Below are 13744 nucleotides of genomic sequence, written 5' to 3'. Positions count from 1 at the left end.
GGTCAAGCCTCCTGCTTCGATGCCTGAGCATTGTTGTTGTTTCCCTAGTTTGTCTATGCAATGGTCTGCTAGTGTATTCCTGTTCCCTGCATTCCATACTATCCCAAAGTTGTGTCTTGCTGTATTCCACGCCTGACCTGCTCCAACTCACTGACCTGACTGCCTAGTCCCAGCCGAGCCTGCATTGCTGTTGTCCGAGCTGCCACAGGTACCTATACGAACTATAGACATTGACCTGCGCCCTGTTGCCTTACCGCCAAGGCGGTACGGCCCAGTGGGTTCACAGACCCTTTGTGACACTCATCAGTCCAAGTGCACATCCTTCCTTCAGAATTCCTTAATGGTAGCAAGGCCAAAGGAAAACCATCACATAATCAGGAAGACCAGACAGAGTTTATGCCCGTCTGCTACCAGATATATGACATCAACGCAGACTTCAGTTCCTTAGAAATAGTTATGCAGGATGAGCAAATCATCTATAGATATTAATGCAGGATGATATTAATATAGCGGTGTCCGTTTTATCAGGGACTAAGGCGATCTCCAACGTAGGTGCGGATTTTACCAGCAATGTGTTCACATAATATCTCACCTGAACTGCAATGCACTTAGTCGGTAGCCAACCAGGAATGCCAGGGTCAGGACTTTGCAGTCTGCAGTTGTCTGTCTCAATGTTGAGCTGGTACACAGAGTCTCCTTCTGGCATGATTCCCGCTAGGTCCATCTTGTCTGTGAGGTCAGATTCTGCAGAGGGCACGTTACCTGTAGAACGTCTCTCCTCTATATCATAGGTTGCATTCCCTTTGTCGACAAGGTCACTTCACTAGTTGTGCAATGACTGGTCTTCAAGGATATAGCATTTATAGTGGTAAACGACTTGGAACTAAACCAGAAGAATAAAACATTCAATAAAACAAATCAGCAGATCCACAAAACCTAAATTAATTAACTTAAATACTACAGCCACCCTAATACTTCTATAAATGGCAAAGTCCAATAAATCACCTGGTCCGGACAGAGTAACGAAAATTACAAAAAAAGTATGTCCATAGCCTGTCTGCATTTCTACTAAAATCTTCTAATCAAGTCATACAAAATAGTAAGATTCATTCAGAAATGCTACATGTGTTAATTATTACTCTACCCGAACCATGGAAATCCTCTAAACCTCTATAACACAGACTTGAAAATATTGCCTACTCATTTGGTTAACATATTAGCAGATTTAATTAAAAATCGATCAGGTGGGTTAAATTATCCAACCTCGGATGGAGCCAGGCAATTCATAAACCTAATAAAAAGAGCCATCATTGATCACATACCTTCTCTACTGCTCTCCATAGAAGGCATTCAATAGAGTCCACTGGGGTTTCTTAAAATCTGTTTTACTGGTTTACTAAAGTCACTTGACCCCCGTTTTGCCTGGTGTAGCGGCCGCTTGCTGCAGATTCCAGGCAGGGACTAAGTGGAGAGGTGGCTGCACGCATTATGTTCTATGGGAGTTACATAAACAGCCGAGCAGCGCTTAGTCCACTTAGTCCCCGCCTGGAATTCACAGCCAGCAGCCACCTCACCAGGTGAAATGGGGTTCGGGTGATGCCTGTTCTCAATATAGGTGCGGGTCCTAGAGCAATCAGACACTTTAGGCATATCCTCTGGATATGCCATAAATGTTTGAGTTGGGAATAACCCTTTAATCTCTTATCTCCTTTTTCCAAATTCAAGTGGGTCAAATATTCTCTTCCTTATCTAGGAATAAACCCAACATTCCAAACCACTAAATTATTTGAATAGAACTACAAACCCCAGATTAACACCATTAATACTGATCTGAACAATTTAAAAATACATGGGATCTCCTGGTTGGGAGAGATATCAGAAGTCAAAAGGGTTATACCTCCCAAGCTCCTATACCTATTCCCAATATCTCTCCACATGGCCTTTCTAAAGAAAAGCCAATCCCTTCTACAATCTTTTAACTGGGGTAGGAAGAAATCAAGAGTTAAAGGCGTTATGCGAGAACCAAAAATGATTAGCAGTGCACTCACTGCAGTATGTTAGGACACTCCTAACTAATAATATACCTTCCGGTCCCCCGTCGCGCTGAGTCGTATTGTCATCAAAGAAGACTGTGCATCCAGACTTCCGGTCCCCCAGCAGTGCTATAAAAATCTATTAAAATCTCTGAAAATTAAAAAGTTAGGGCTTTTGGAAGGCGTGGAGGAAAAATTAAAAATGGCTGCAGCACCAAGGGGTTAAATTCCACCTGAATTACCTTCCGAATTTTTTTATACCAACAATCCAAATGATAAACTGTGCGCCGTATGGCCAGATTTAGGGTATGTTCACATGCTTAACCAAAAATATCTTAAAATATGGAGCGGTTTTCAAGGGAAAACAGCTCCTGATTTTCAGACATTTTTTAAGCCACTTGCGTTTTTTACAGCCATTTTTCTATAGAGTCTATGAAAAAAGTCTCCAAAAACGTCTCAAGAAGTTACCTGCATTACTTTTTCGCGGCCGTTTTTCAAAACAGACGCGCAAAAAAATGGCCTGTCGGAACAGAACGCCGTTTTTTCCCATTGAAATCAATGGGCAGATGTTTGGAGGCCGAAAATAAGCCGTGTGAACATACCGTTAGAAAGTTACTATCAGGGTATGTGCACACACTAATTACGTCCGTAATTGACAGACGTATTTCGTCCGCAAGTACCGGACCGAACACAGTGCAGGGAGCCGGGCTCCTAGCATCATACTTATGTACGATGCTAGGAGTCCCTGCCTCGCTGCTGGACAACTGTCCCGTACTGTAATCATGTTTTCAGTATGGGACAGTTGTCCTGCAGCGAGGCAGGGACTCCTAGCATCGTACATAACTATGATGCTAGGAGCCCGGCTCCCTGCAGTGTGTTCGGTCCGGTACTTGCGGCCGAAATACGTCCGTCAATTACGGACATAATTAGTGTGTGTGCACATACCCTGACAGTTTATATGATACAGCAAATCATTAGTTATGTAATTTACGGATATAATTTTTAAACTGGCTCGCAGCCGGAGTTTAACTTTATAGTAAATGTTCACCCTTTTTTTTTTTTTTTTTTTTAAATCTGAACAAATATTCTGCGCCGATCCGTTTCTTATAGTGGTTTGAGCTCTGTTTTTCTTATCAAGCGTTCCAAATCCTTTCAATGGACAGATTTCTATCTGAGGATCTGCTATTGATCTTTTGATTATGCTTTACCAACCACTAAAACCCCCAGCAACCAGCCATATCGCCAGGGGAAGCTCTGTTTACAATGATTCTCTATTTTTTTTGCTAACAGAGGGCGGTAACGAGCAGGGCACTCTAAGGGTACGTTCACTTGGCTTATTTTCAGTCGTTTTTCAGCCCATAAACGCCCTGGAAAACGGCAACATCTATCTGCCCATTGATTTCAATGGGAAAAATGGCGTTTCGTTCTGACGGGGCGTTTTTTATACGTGGCCGTTTAAGAAAGCAGTGAGTAAAAAAACGTAAATAGATGTGCATGTCACTTCTTGAGCCGTTCTTCGATCCGTTTATCATTGTCTCAATAGAAAAACAGCCCCAAAAATGTCCGTAAAAAATGCATCAAAAAACAATTGATGCTTTAAAAACGGCTGAAAATCAGAAGCGGTTTTCCCTTGAAAACAGCTCCGTATTTTACGTCCGTTTTTAGTTTGCGGTGTGAACATAGCCCAAGGCCCGATTCACAAACCAGCAAAACCTTTTGCGAATCTGCTGCACACCCGCAGCAGAAATCCAAGCGAAGCCCCAGATTTCTGCCACGGTAATGCTACAGGCATGCAGTAGACTCGCACAAGATTAGCCCCATTCTCACTCCATAGGACTAATCTTCGGCTTTCCATGCGGAATTCGCAAAAATATTTCAATGGCAGATTGTTTTCCACGGTGCCAACAAATATATACAAGGAAACTTTCCATAGCACGTGAACGGGGTTGTGGATTGTTATCGGATTTGACATGGATTTCGGTGCAGGTGTGAATGTAGTGCATGACGTCTATATGCCCAAATAGGGATTGCGGACAGGGGGTCTCCTAATGGAACAATCCATTGAAATGGCAGCTGCAATTGGAGGAGACATATCAAAACTGGTGCAAAAGAAAAGTGGAGCAGTTGCCTATGGCAACCAATCAGGTTGCTGCATTCATTTACCTCTACACCTATGAAGGGGATTTGGCGTTCTGTATCAGAAAACGGAGCCCTGACTGCATCGATACATAATGTTGAACCTTGACATTTGCATGGTGTTAAAAAGTGGCCACTAAGATCAAGTAGAATATCTAAAAGATAAAAATAAAATAAATAGTACATTTGTTTTGTTTTTGCTTTGCATGACCACTTTCGGACGGTCGTTAATTCCGATCATGATCGATTGCAAATTGGACTGCAGATATATTTTCGGGCTTCTGCACTGAGCAGAACTTTCTCCGTGTAATTGATCCACGTGACATTACACGCAAGGATTCTCGTCACCTGCTCCTCTCTAAAGTACGTCTTTTGGCATGTAGCCAGCAACTCTGCCCTGTTATTCCTCCTCCTGTGGCACGTACCTGTCTTCTTCCCGTCCATCACACCTTTCATCAAGCAAAATATTTACTTCCGCTCTGTGCTGTTCACAGAACCACGCCCCGGAAGTTACGTGCGTGTGAAGCCAAATACGGAAGTGGAAAACGGGGTAGCGGACAGAGGGGACGGGTATGTACGGGTGACATGTGAGTTGTTCTGTGTTGTACGTAGTGCCGATGCTGCAGCCCGTAGTGTGTGGCACCGCTGTATCTGTGATGGGCTGGAGAAGGTTGTGTATCATGGCGGGGTGATTGTGTGTTGCAGGAGGGTAACTGACATGTCATGTACTGCCAGCAGACTCTGATCAGGGTCCAGACCCTAAACCGCAAGATAAGTCCGCAGAGGACTGCTGTAACTTCTTGCCACACCTGCTTATCCCTGCGTAGATCAATGGGAGGATCAGACAGGTAAAAGCCTTCCTGCCACAGCCCTGGGCTCTATGGACATGATCCTGTTAGATTGGGTTCGCACTGTGCGTTTTTTTCACATGCAGGTTTTCGTTGACGTACTCCCGTTAAAATCATTGTAATCTGCTGACTAACATCTGATGTCCCTGGCTAAGTCTACTTTGACTGCTAGACCTTGTTTTTCCTCTGCAGTTTTAAAGGGGTTTCCCACTGTAGGCATTTATGAAAAAAAAAACGCACCAAACCCTCTGACATCCTGCAGCCCCGTCTCCTGGTATGAGGTTTAATCCCATGTGACCTCTGCAGCCTATGATTGGCTGCAGCAGTGACATGGGATGAAATGTCATCCCAGGAGGCCGGCCTGGATGAGGAAACTCCTAGTTCTGCTGCAAAAAACGACAACATCTGCTACCTGTTGCGGGTTTTGCCTCATTGAATTCAATGGGGAAAACCCACACCGCAGGTCCATTTCTGAGCGTTTTTTCCGCTTATTTACGCATTTACTCTATTATGCTGCGGATTTTCCACGAATAAATCCGTTGCGGAGAATCCGCAGTATTTACGCTACGTGTGAGCTTCCCTTAACGGAAACGGGGTCTGTCTTTGTTTACCGAGCCCAGTTACCCTTTTTATTAGTTTTTTTTTTGGTGGCAGGTTGTATCAAAAACGCTACGGCCAGATGTTATTTGAAAGTATAGTAAAATATTTTAATTTCTACATAGCAGCGTTTTTGGAGTCTGCTGCATCTTTCTTTCAGAACAATCATTGTAACATCGATTATTCGCCTTACACTATGTATTCCCAAGGCTCTCTGGGCCATATTTCCATCTGTATTTATTTTATTTTATTCACAAAAATGGGGCCTCCTTGCTTAGTAGTCACTTAAAGAGACCAACAACATATTTCACCGATCCTTATGATTGAGGATTATGATTGGTAGGGTCTGACTGCTGTGACCCCCTAGTGATGGCTAAAATATGGGACCCCCTGTTCCCCCTCACCAGCTGCAATGAGGAGGAGCTGTGTGGAGCAGTTGGCCATGCGCGCACGCTGCCCCTCCTCCATGCGCGCACGCTGCCCCTCCTCCATGCAACTCTACAGTAGGTACAAGAACAGCTGAGCACTTGTTCGGTGTGAAAGTGACTAAATCTAATGTCACTTAGTGCTTTTAAATAATAAGGTCTGATGTAGAGATCCCCAGTATTCTGTCAGTTCGGGTCATTAGATCCGCAGATCAGCTGGGACTTGCGGCAGCAATACGGATGCTTAAAGTGTAGCTAAGCGTTCGACAAACTTCTCACGTGTCATAGTGACATGTCAGAAGTTTGGAATGGTGGGGGTCCGAACACTTAGACCCCCACCAATCGCTAGAACGAAGCAGCTTGAGCGCTCGTGTGAGGCTGCTTTTTTCCTCAGCGGTTTTTGTCTGCTCGCGGTAAAGAATAAAAAGTGACCTGAACTTTTTTTAATGCCTCCGCCTTAAATAACCCCATAGAAATCAATGTGAGACGGAAAAAGCGTTGCGAGCGGCCGCAGTGTGGTTTTTTTTACGCTGTTTTTTTCCTTTGTTGAAGAAAGACTGGTACAAAACCAACTTAGAATAAAACAGAGCTGAATTTTCCACGCAGAATTTTCTGCCTAAAAAAAACTGTGTGAACTGACCCTAATCCAATTTTCTTCTCCTTGATTATTGAACAAGACTCGGCATATAATTTTACTTTAATTTATAATCTCATCAGATGGGTTATTATTAATCATGCTTTGTTCTCCACAGGTCCCAATGCCCTCGCTAGGTTGCTTCCTGTGTAATGGGCCATCACAATGCGTCACTTCTTCATTTCACATATGTGCCTTTGTCTTTTCACCTGGCCCCTCTTCCTCTCGCTTCCCACACATACGGCCAGCAATGATGCCACAAGTTTGGGGGAAGAGCTGACCTGGGCTGTCCGTCTGGACCCCTCTCAAGGCTCTGGACGGAGGGAGGCGTTGGATGCTCTTGCAGAAGAACTTTCACGTGCTGTGGGTCTGGAGAATCGGGGGGTTATCGGAGAGTTAAAGGATCATTACTTATTTGCACACGTGGGAAGTGGTGAGACCAAGGAGAATACCCGGAGGAAAGTTCATGAGATGTTTACACAACATGACGGCGTGCGATGGTTCTCAGAACAGAAGCTACTGAAGAGATCCAAGAGGAGCTTGCACTTTAATGACCCCAAATACCCACAGCAGTGGCATTTGGTAAGCGTATTGGCAAGTGTGAGTGTATACCTTCCCCCACCGTCTGTACTGGAGTGGTACACGTAACTCACACGTTTTCCTTGCAGTGATGCAGTTGACTATGTGCTGGTGACCAAGTGGCATGTACAAAGCCCATTCCCTTCTGCCCACTGGTACCAATTCCTCTTTGTCACTGAGCTTTTGGGGTTTATATATTAATAGTTTCATTTGTATCCTAGTAATGTATGCTATCACCTTCTAAGATGGAAAATCCTCCTTAAGGGGTTGTTCCCTGTCCATAGGCCTTTTTAGGGCACATGGATGTTGGAGAGGCTAAGAAGCTTTTTTTTTTTTTTTTTTAAATCTCACGACTCCTAATTCTTTGGTGTGTTGGTAATTAATGGGATTGGTGATGTTTGAGAGCAAAAAGCCAGAGGGGCTGCAGAACTTGTTAAAGCTTAGTGGCCCCTTTGCCTGAGTTTTACCAAGCACTGCCGATCCTTCTTGTCCAAGATTGCTGAGGCTTTCAGCGGTCAAACTCGCCCCCAAAAAGACATTGATGACCATTTAAATTAATATGCCATCAATGCTTATGATGACACTTTTTTTTTTTTTTTTTTCTTGTTGTTCATCATAACCGTTGTCTGTGGCCAGTTTTACAATATTATCACTTATTTTAGCAACCACGTGCGTCACTCGTATAAGCTGCATGTATGGGATGGTCCCTTGTGTTATTTACTATTGTTTAGTAAAGTACATCTGCTCTTCTAAGATAACTAGCAATAAAGACCACTGTGTGGAAAAATACAACTGGCTCTAGAAAACATTGTCCCTTAAAATGCCACCACTCTGTCCTCTGTATGCCATCACTTTCCCCTGGGTATGCCACCACTCTGTCCTCTTATGCCACCGCTCTGTCCTCTTATGCCACCGCTCTGTCCTCTTATGCCACCGCTCTGTCCTCTTATGCCACCGCTCTGTCCTCTTATGCCACCGCTCTGTCCTCTTATGCCACCGCTCTGTCCTCTTATGCCACCGCTCTGTCCTCTTATGCCACCGCTCTGTCCTCTTATGCCACCGCTCTGTCCTCTTATGCCACCGCTCTGTCCTCTTATGCCACCGCTCTGTCCTCTTATGCCACCGCTCTGTCCTCTTATGCCACCGCTCTGTCCTCTTATGCCACCGCTCTGTCCTCTTATGCCACCGCTCTGTCCTCTTATGCCACCGCTCTGTCCTCTTATGCCACCGCTCTGTCCTCTTATGCCACCGCTCTGTCCTCTTATGCCACCGCTCTGTCCTCTTATGCCACCGCTCTGTCCTCTTATGCCACCGCTCTGTCCTCTTATGCCACCGCTCTGTCCTCTTATGCCACCGCTCTGTCCTCTTATGCCACCGCTCTGTCCTCGGGTATCCCACCGCTCTGTCCTCTGTATGCCATCACTTTCCCCTGGGTATGCCACCGCCTGTAGAAAACTCTTGTTGGTCAGGTCTTTAATTTGTCATGAAACATTAAAATACAATCTGTGGCAGCACGTGCAGGATGATAACCCTCCCAGGGCAGGAGATGTGGACCTCATGTATGTAGCATTTTACCTAGCTCAGAGTGCTCGAACTTCTCTATTATTGCCGTTTTGACGCCTTTGAATATGTTCAGGCCATTCTTGTTGTCTTTGTGACTTTCGATTGCTGAGACGTGCCCTTTTTTCGGGGGTTATGATTTGTGCTTCTGCAATATTCACAATGCGCATGTGCTGAAATTCAACTTCAATTTGTTGTGGTGCCGTTTCATTATGAGCCTTTGCGGCGTGTAGCTTGTTCCTCTGCTGTTAATTGCCGTTTTGAATGTGGCGTTGTTTATAGAAGTAAAGTAATGTTGTGGTCTGCAATTCATTCACCCCCCCCCCCCCATATATATATATATATATATATATATATATATATACACACACACACCATGTGACCGCTGCCATTCTGTTAACAGGGTTACAAGACCTCCATGGGATAACAGAATAGGAATAATGGTGGCATTATTGTTATTGAACAATACATTGCTGTCGGTCTCTATGTGAAGTTGTCATGCCCATAGCAACCAATCAGAGATCAGCTTTCCTTTAATTAAACTTCTCTGGTAAAATGAAAGCTGTGCTGTGATTGGTTATCAGCAACATTTATTTTATTTATTTTTTTCTTTTTAGAGTTTACTAAAACACCTTTTTATTAAGGGAACCGGTCAACAGCATTTTCACCACTGAACCCCCAGAACCCTACCTGAGGATACTGTGGGTTTAGTGGTGAAAATGCTGGTGACAAGTTTTTTAGAATAGCCCATGTAGGGAGAGGAGAGGCCGTTACAGTTAGTACTAAATATGTCTGCTTCAAAATGCCACTGTTTGGCTAAAGTAATTACACCATGTGACCACTGCAGCCAATCAGAAGAAGGGAGTCATTGGCAACAGGGCTTGCCTTTTATATATAAATATACGATTCCAGGGTGACTGCCTTTCCTGTCTCCATTTTGGTTGGACCAATTATGAAGAATATTACTTAAATGTTACTTTTCTTATTTTGAATACCGCTAAAAGATTTCGTAAAGTTAAATGTATTTACCTTTATAGAGCTATAAAGATAGGCGGGGATAGCGGCAGTCAAGAATGTGATGGCATAATCTTGGTGCTATTCCATCACCTTATATGGTGGGGAAACCCCTTTAAGTAAATATAGTAAAAAAATTATGGTCTGTAATTACGGGCCTTTAATTTCTATGGCCGACAAACACCTTCCCGTATGTCTACGGGAGGCTGTCTGTGCCGTAGAAACTGGCCGAAAAAAATAGGACATGTCCTATTTTTTTTATTTTACGGACCGTGCTCCTATACTTTATAACGTCCGACGGCCGGCCGTGCCTGTAATTACGGGTCGTAATTATGGGCACGGTCGTGTGCATGGAGCCTAAGAAGTGAGGGGATTGTCGCCTCAATAAATATAGTGGCAATTTTAGCAGGGTCTGAATGTCATACTTTGTAACCCTCGTTTTCATTACTGTGGAACCGTTTTGACTTGTTCATATATTTTTTTTTCCAGCACAATAAGCGTAGCCCTGGAATGGATATTAATGTTACCGGCATATGGGAGAGAAATGTGACGGGCCGGGGCGTTACAGTGGTGGTCGTGGATGACGGTGTCCAGCACACTATCCAGGACATTCAACCAAATTATGTGAGCAGAGCAGCCGCAAAGGCGGGGGCAGGGGGGGTGTCGTGCTTTAAATTTGTGGAGTCTGACAGGCGGAGCCGGATAATGATGGTCTGTGGAGGCGCTGTAGAAACATTTCGGGGCTTCCATTCGGTTCATTCCTTCAGAAAAATCAGCAATAACATCTACAGTATGCCCCAATAGTACCCAAAAACAGTGCCCAGAGTGACACAAACTGAGTATTTACAGGGCACTTTTCCTTTCCCAAAAAGAGAAGTGTAAATGTAGTAACATATAACATGATTCATCTCCTACAGAGCCCAGAAGGAAGCTATGACCTCAACTCTAATGATCCAGACCCCATGCCCCATCCTGATGGATATAGTGACAACCACCATGGAACCCGCTGTGCAGGGGAAATAGCAGCCGTCCCTAACAATAGTTTCTGCGCAGTGGGCGTAGCTTATGGGAGCAGGATTGCAGGTTTGTAATTCGACCTTTATCTATACATCATCTTCAAATCATGTTACGTATCTGTTGCTTTGTTCACCTATGTCTCATCATGTTTTGCACCGCACCCTGTTACTGGCCTGTCTACATTTTATCACTAGTCTAGTATCAATGTTTCATTACTGTGACTTGTTAGTTTTCTCATGTAAAAAGATCTAAAAGAAACAAACAGCCATTGACTGCCTCTTTCAACTTTGTTTATGAACCTTGATCTGTGTTCCTGATGTTTGTCTTTTATTAGGGATCAGAGTTCTGGATGGGCCTCTCACAGACAGCATGGAGGCAATTGCGTTCAACAAGCACTATCAGATCAATGATATCTACAGCTGCAGGTACATGCATGTGTTTAACAAAAAATAAGATGCTGTCCAGCCATAACCTTAAAACAACACTCCTCTATTGTGTAAGCTTCCCTCGTGCGGTCAAAACCTTGAGACCTCCACTCCACAAAACCTTTGAAGGTGCACTGGGGTATCTAGCACAGAGATGGTAACAGCAGAACCTTCAAAAGCTATGGATACCTTTTGTGGACTTATTTTTTTTATTATTATTGCAATGTGCGTGTTTTGGGTTAAAAAAATAATTCTAATAGGTTTTTATTAAAAATATTGTACAGTTTTTACTCTGCAGGCTGCTATGTCCCGTTCGCAGTGAAATCTGTCAGTGTATTGCACTGACAGCCTGATCTCCTGCTAGTCTTTCTCCTCTTTGGAGCGTTGATGAATGCTCATTTAAGCAGAATTCCGCTTAGATAAGCTTTTATGAGCTCTTTATACATGTGAACCCCCCCCCCCCCATTATTGTATTAGGCCCTGTTCACACTGAGTTTTTTGCTGCGGAAACCGCGGCAAAAAACGGCCGAAATTGGCTCCCATTGATTTCAATGGGAGGGGGAGGCGTTTTTTAACTGCGAGCAAAAAAAAAACCCTCGCGGGGGAAAAGAAGCGACATGCCCTGTCTTGAGGCGTTTTCGGCCTCAAAAACCATATTGAAATCAATAGGAGACTCGTTTTTTGACGCGCTTTTGTGACGTGTTTTTCAGCAACAAAAACGCTCGCGGTCATTCCATCTTTCTGTTGAAGAGCGAGCTAAAAACAAAAGCCGCAAAAACCGCGTGTGGTGCAAAACCACGTAAAAAAAACAGCTGATTTTTCTGGGCAGAATTTTCTGCCTGCAAAAAACTTTGTGTGAACAGGGCCTAATGTTATATCTGAAAGGTGTCATCTATATTTTCATAAATAAAGTTCGGAGGTTCTGATTGTGTTCTTCCTTCGTAGCTGGGGTCCTGATGATGATGGGAAGACTGTTGATGGACCTCATCAGCTGGGAAAGGTACTAACCATACAACTAGGCCCATCTCTAATACAATGAACGGTGTAATTTTCCCTTTATTCAGGCTGGTACTTTCTTTAATGGCATGTACACTAATGCACAAAGTGAGAAGAAATATAAAATAGTCCTATTCTTAACTTCTGTTCTTTCAGAATTGTATGTTATTTTCAATGCTACTTTTTTGCTAGATGTTTGTTGCCGGTTGATCAGATGGGACAGTTGTTTACAAATGTATGACTACACGTCCTTAAAATGAAGGAGCCACAGCAGCAACTTCTTCATGATTCTTCACTTCACAGCGACGCTTCCAATCACCCACTGTGCAAAGACCTACAACACCCCATTAGCTTGAATGGAGCAATGTGGCAGTTCCCCTGCAACATGGGTGACTGGGAGAACTGTTGTGCAGAAGAAGATCCTTGGTCCCTTTGTTCTCCAGATTGGCAGGGGTCCTAGTAGTTGGTCCCAGCAAATAGAATGTTACGCGTATCTTCGCAATACACCAATACGATTCTATGATGGAAATACCCCTTCGAGACGAGGAGGTTATAAAAAAAAAAAAAAAAAGGATTGAACTTCATTGAGGGAGTGAATGTACACTGTCAATTGAGTTTCTCTATTTCTATTCTAAACTTGAGAATGCAGCAGTTTTATTACAGCTCATTTTTAAGCATATTCCTTGTTTTAAGAAAAAAAAAAATGGGTTCTTTGTCCTGTGTCTTGCTGAGCTGTCTTACTGACCTTATTTTTCTTGAACCTTAGGCTGCTCTTCAACATGGAGTAATTGCTGGACGGAAAGGATTTGGGAGTATTTTTGTGGTTGCCAGTGGTAATGGAGGGCAGTACAATGATAACTGTAACTATGATGGATATGCCAACTCCATCTACACGGTCACTATAGGTAAATGCACTTTTAGTCCCAAATGAAAGCTGTAATCTTCAAGTGACTGCCCGGTGTCACTTATGTTTTTGGAGTTGTCATTAGGTGTGTTGTGTTAATTACATTCAATCATGTTAATGATGTCAAATATTGGCCACTTCTCTTATACATTCGGTGTGAAAGTAAGTCTTAGACATTGATAGGTATGTTAATTATTTTTGAAGGTGCTGTTAATGAAGTTGGTAAAATGCCTTTCTATGCCGAAGAATGCGCTTCAATGCTTGCAGTTACCTTCAGCAGTGGAGACAAACAGATGAGGAGTATTGTAAGTTGCTGAACTTCTTCTTTTAATTCCACCGCTGGCGAATGTGCTCGGAGTTACAAATGACCATCAATAATTGTCTTCGTTTTGTCCAACCATTCTCTGCATCTTGCTAGCATCGTATGTTATATCCACCATGTATATAACTTACATAGGGCTAATGCACACCACCATGTTTGAAATTTGTTCAATACTAAATCTGGTGGTAGTGCATGTATATTAAGGCGTGCATACTAACTTATAATAAGCTGGTAAAATACTCTTTCCACTGCGT

General features: G+C 43.4%; 2 protein-coding genes across 5 annotated transcripts in view; one reads left to right on the top strand and one right to left on the bottom strand.

Moving 5' to 3' along the window:
• The window catches only part of RNF214 (ring finger protein 214), a 33665-nt gene extending 28978 nt beyond the window's left edge, over positions 1–4687 (bottom strand). Inside the window, exons 1-3 of one of the 2 annotated variants that reach the window (XM_075839819.1) lie at positions 4595–4680; positions 2085–2184; positions 593–883 (exon numbers count right to left, since the gene is read on the bottom strand). In XM_075839819.1, coding sequence (XP_075695934.1) covers positions 593–724 — 132 coding nt within the window. In that variant the 5' untranslated portion in view covers positions 725–883; positions 2085–2184; positions 4595–4680. Of the gene's footprint in view, positions 1–592; positions 884–2084; positions 2185–4594 lie in introns of both variants that reach the window. The other variant, XM_075839818.1, reaches the window with a different exon arrangement.
• The window catches only part of PCSK7 (proprotein convertase subtilisin/kexin type 7), a 39986-nt gene continuing 30902 nt past the window's right edge, over positions 4661–13744 (top strand). Inside the window, exons 1-8 of one of the 3 annotated variants that reach the window (XM_075839814.1) lie at positions 4661–4739; positions 6792–7255; positions 10316–10450; positions 10744–10909; positions 11178–11268; positions 12214–12268; positions 13031–13169; positions 13373–13473. In XM_075839814.1, the coding sequence (XP_075695929.1) occupies positions 6839–7255; positions 10316–10450; positions 10744–10909; positions 11178–11268; positions 12214–12268; positions 13031–13169; positions 13373–13473 (1104 nt within the window). In that variant the 5' untranslated portion in view covers positions 4661–4739; positions 6792–6838. Of the gene's footprint in view, positions 4757–4812; positions 5018–6791; positions 7256–10315; positions 10451–10743; positions 10910–11177; positions 11269–12213; positions 12269–13030; positions 13170–13372; positions 13474–13744 lie in introns of those variants that run through there. The other 2 variants (XM_075839815.1, XM_075839816.1) reach the window with 2 other exon arrangements.

This window comes from Rhinoderma darwinii, chromosome 10 (genome assembly GCF_050947455.1).
Source record: "Rhinoderma darwinii isolate aRhiDar2 chromosome 10, aRhiDar2.hap1, whole genome shotgun sequence".
NCBI lineage: Eukaryota > Metazoa > Chordata > Amphibia > Anura > Rhinodermatidae > Rhinoderma > Rhinoderma darwinii.
The sequence above is the reverse complement of the archived record's forward strand: the minus strand, read 5'-3'. Positions and strand labels throughout refer to the sequence as shown.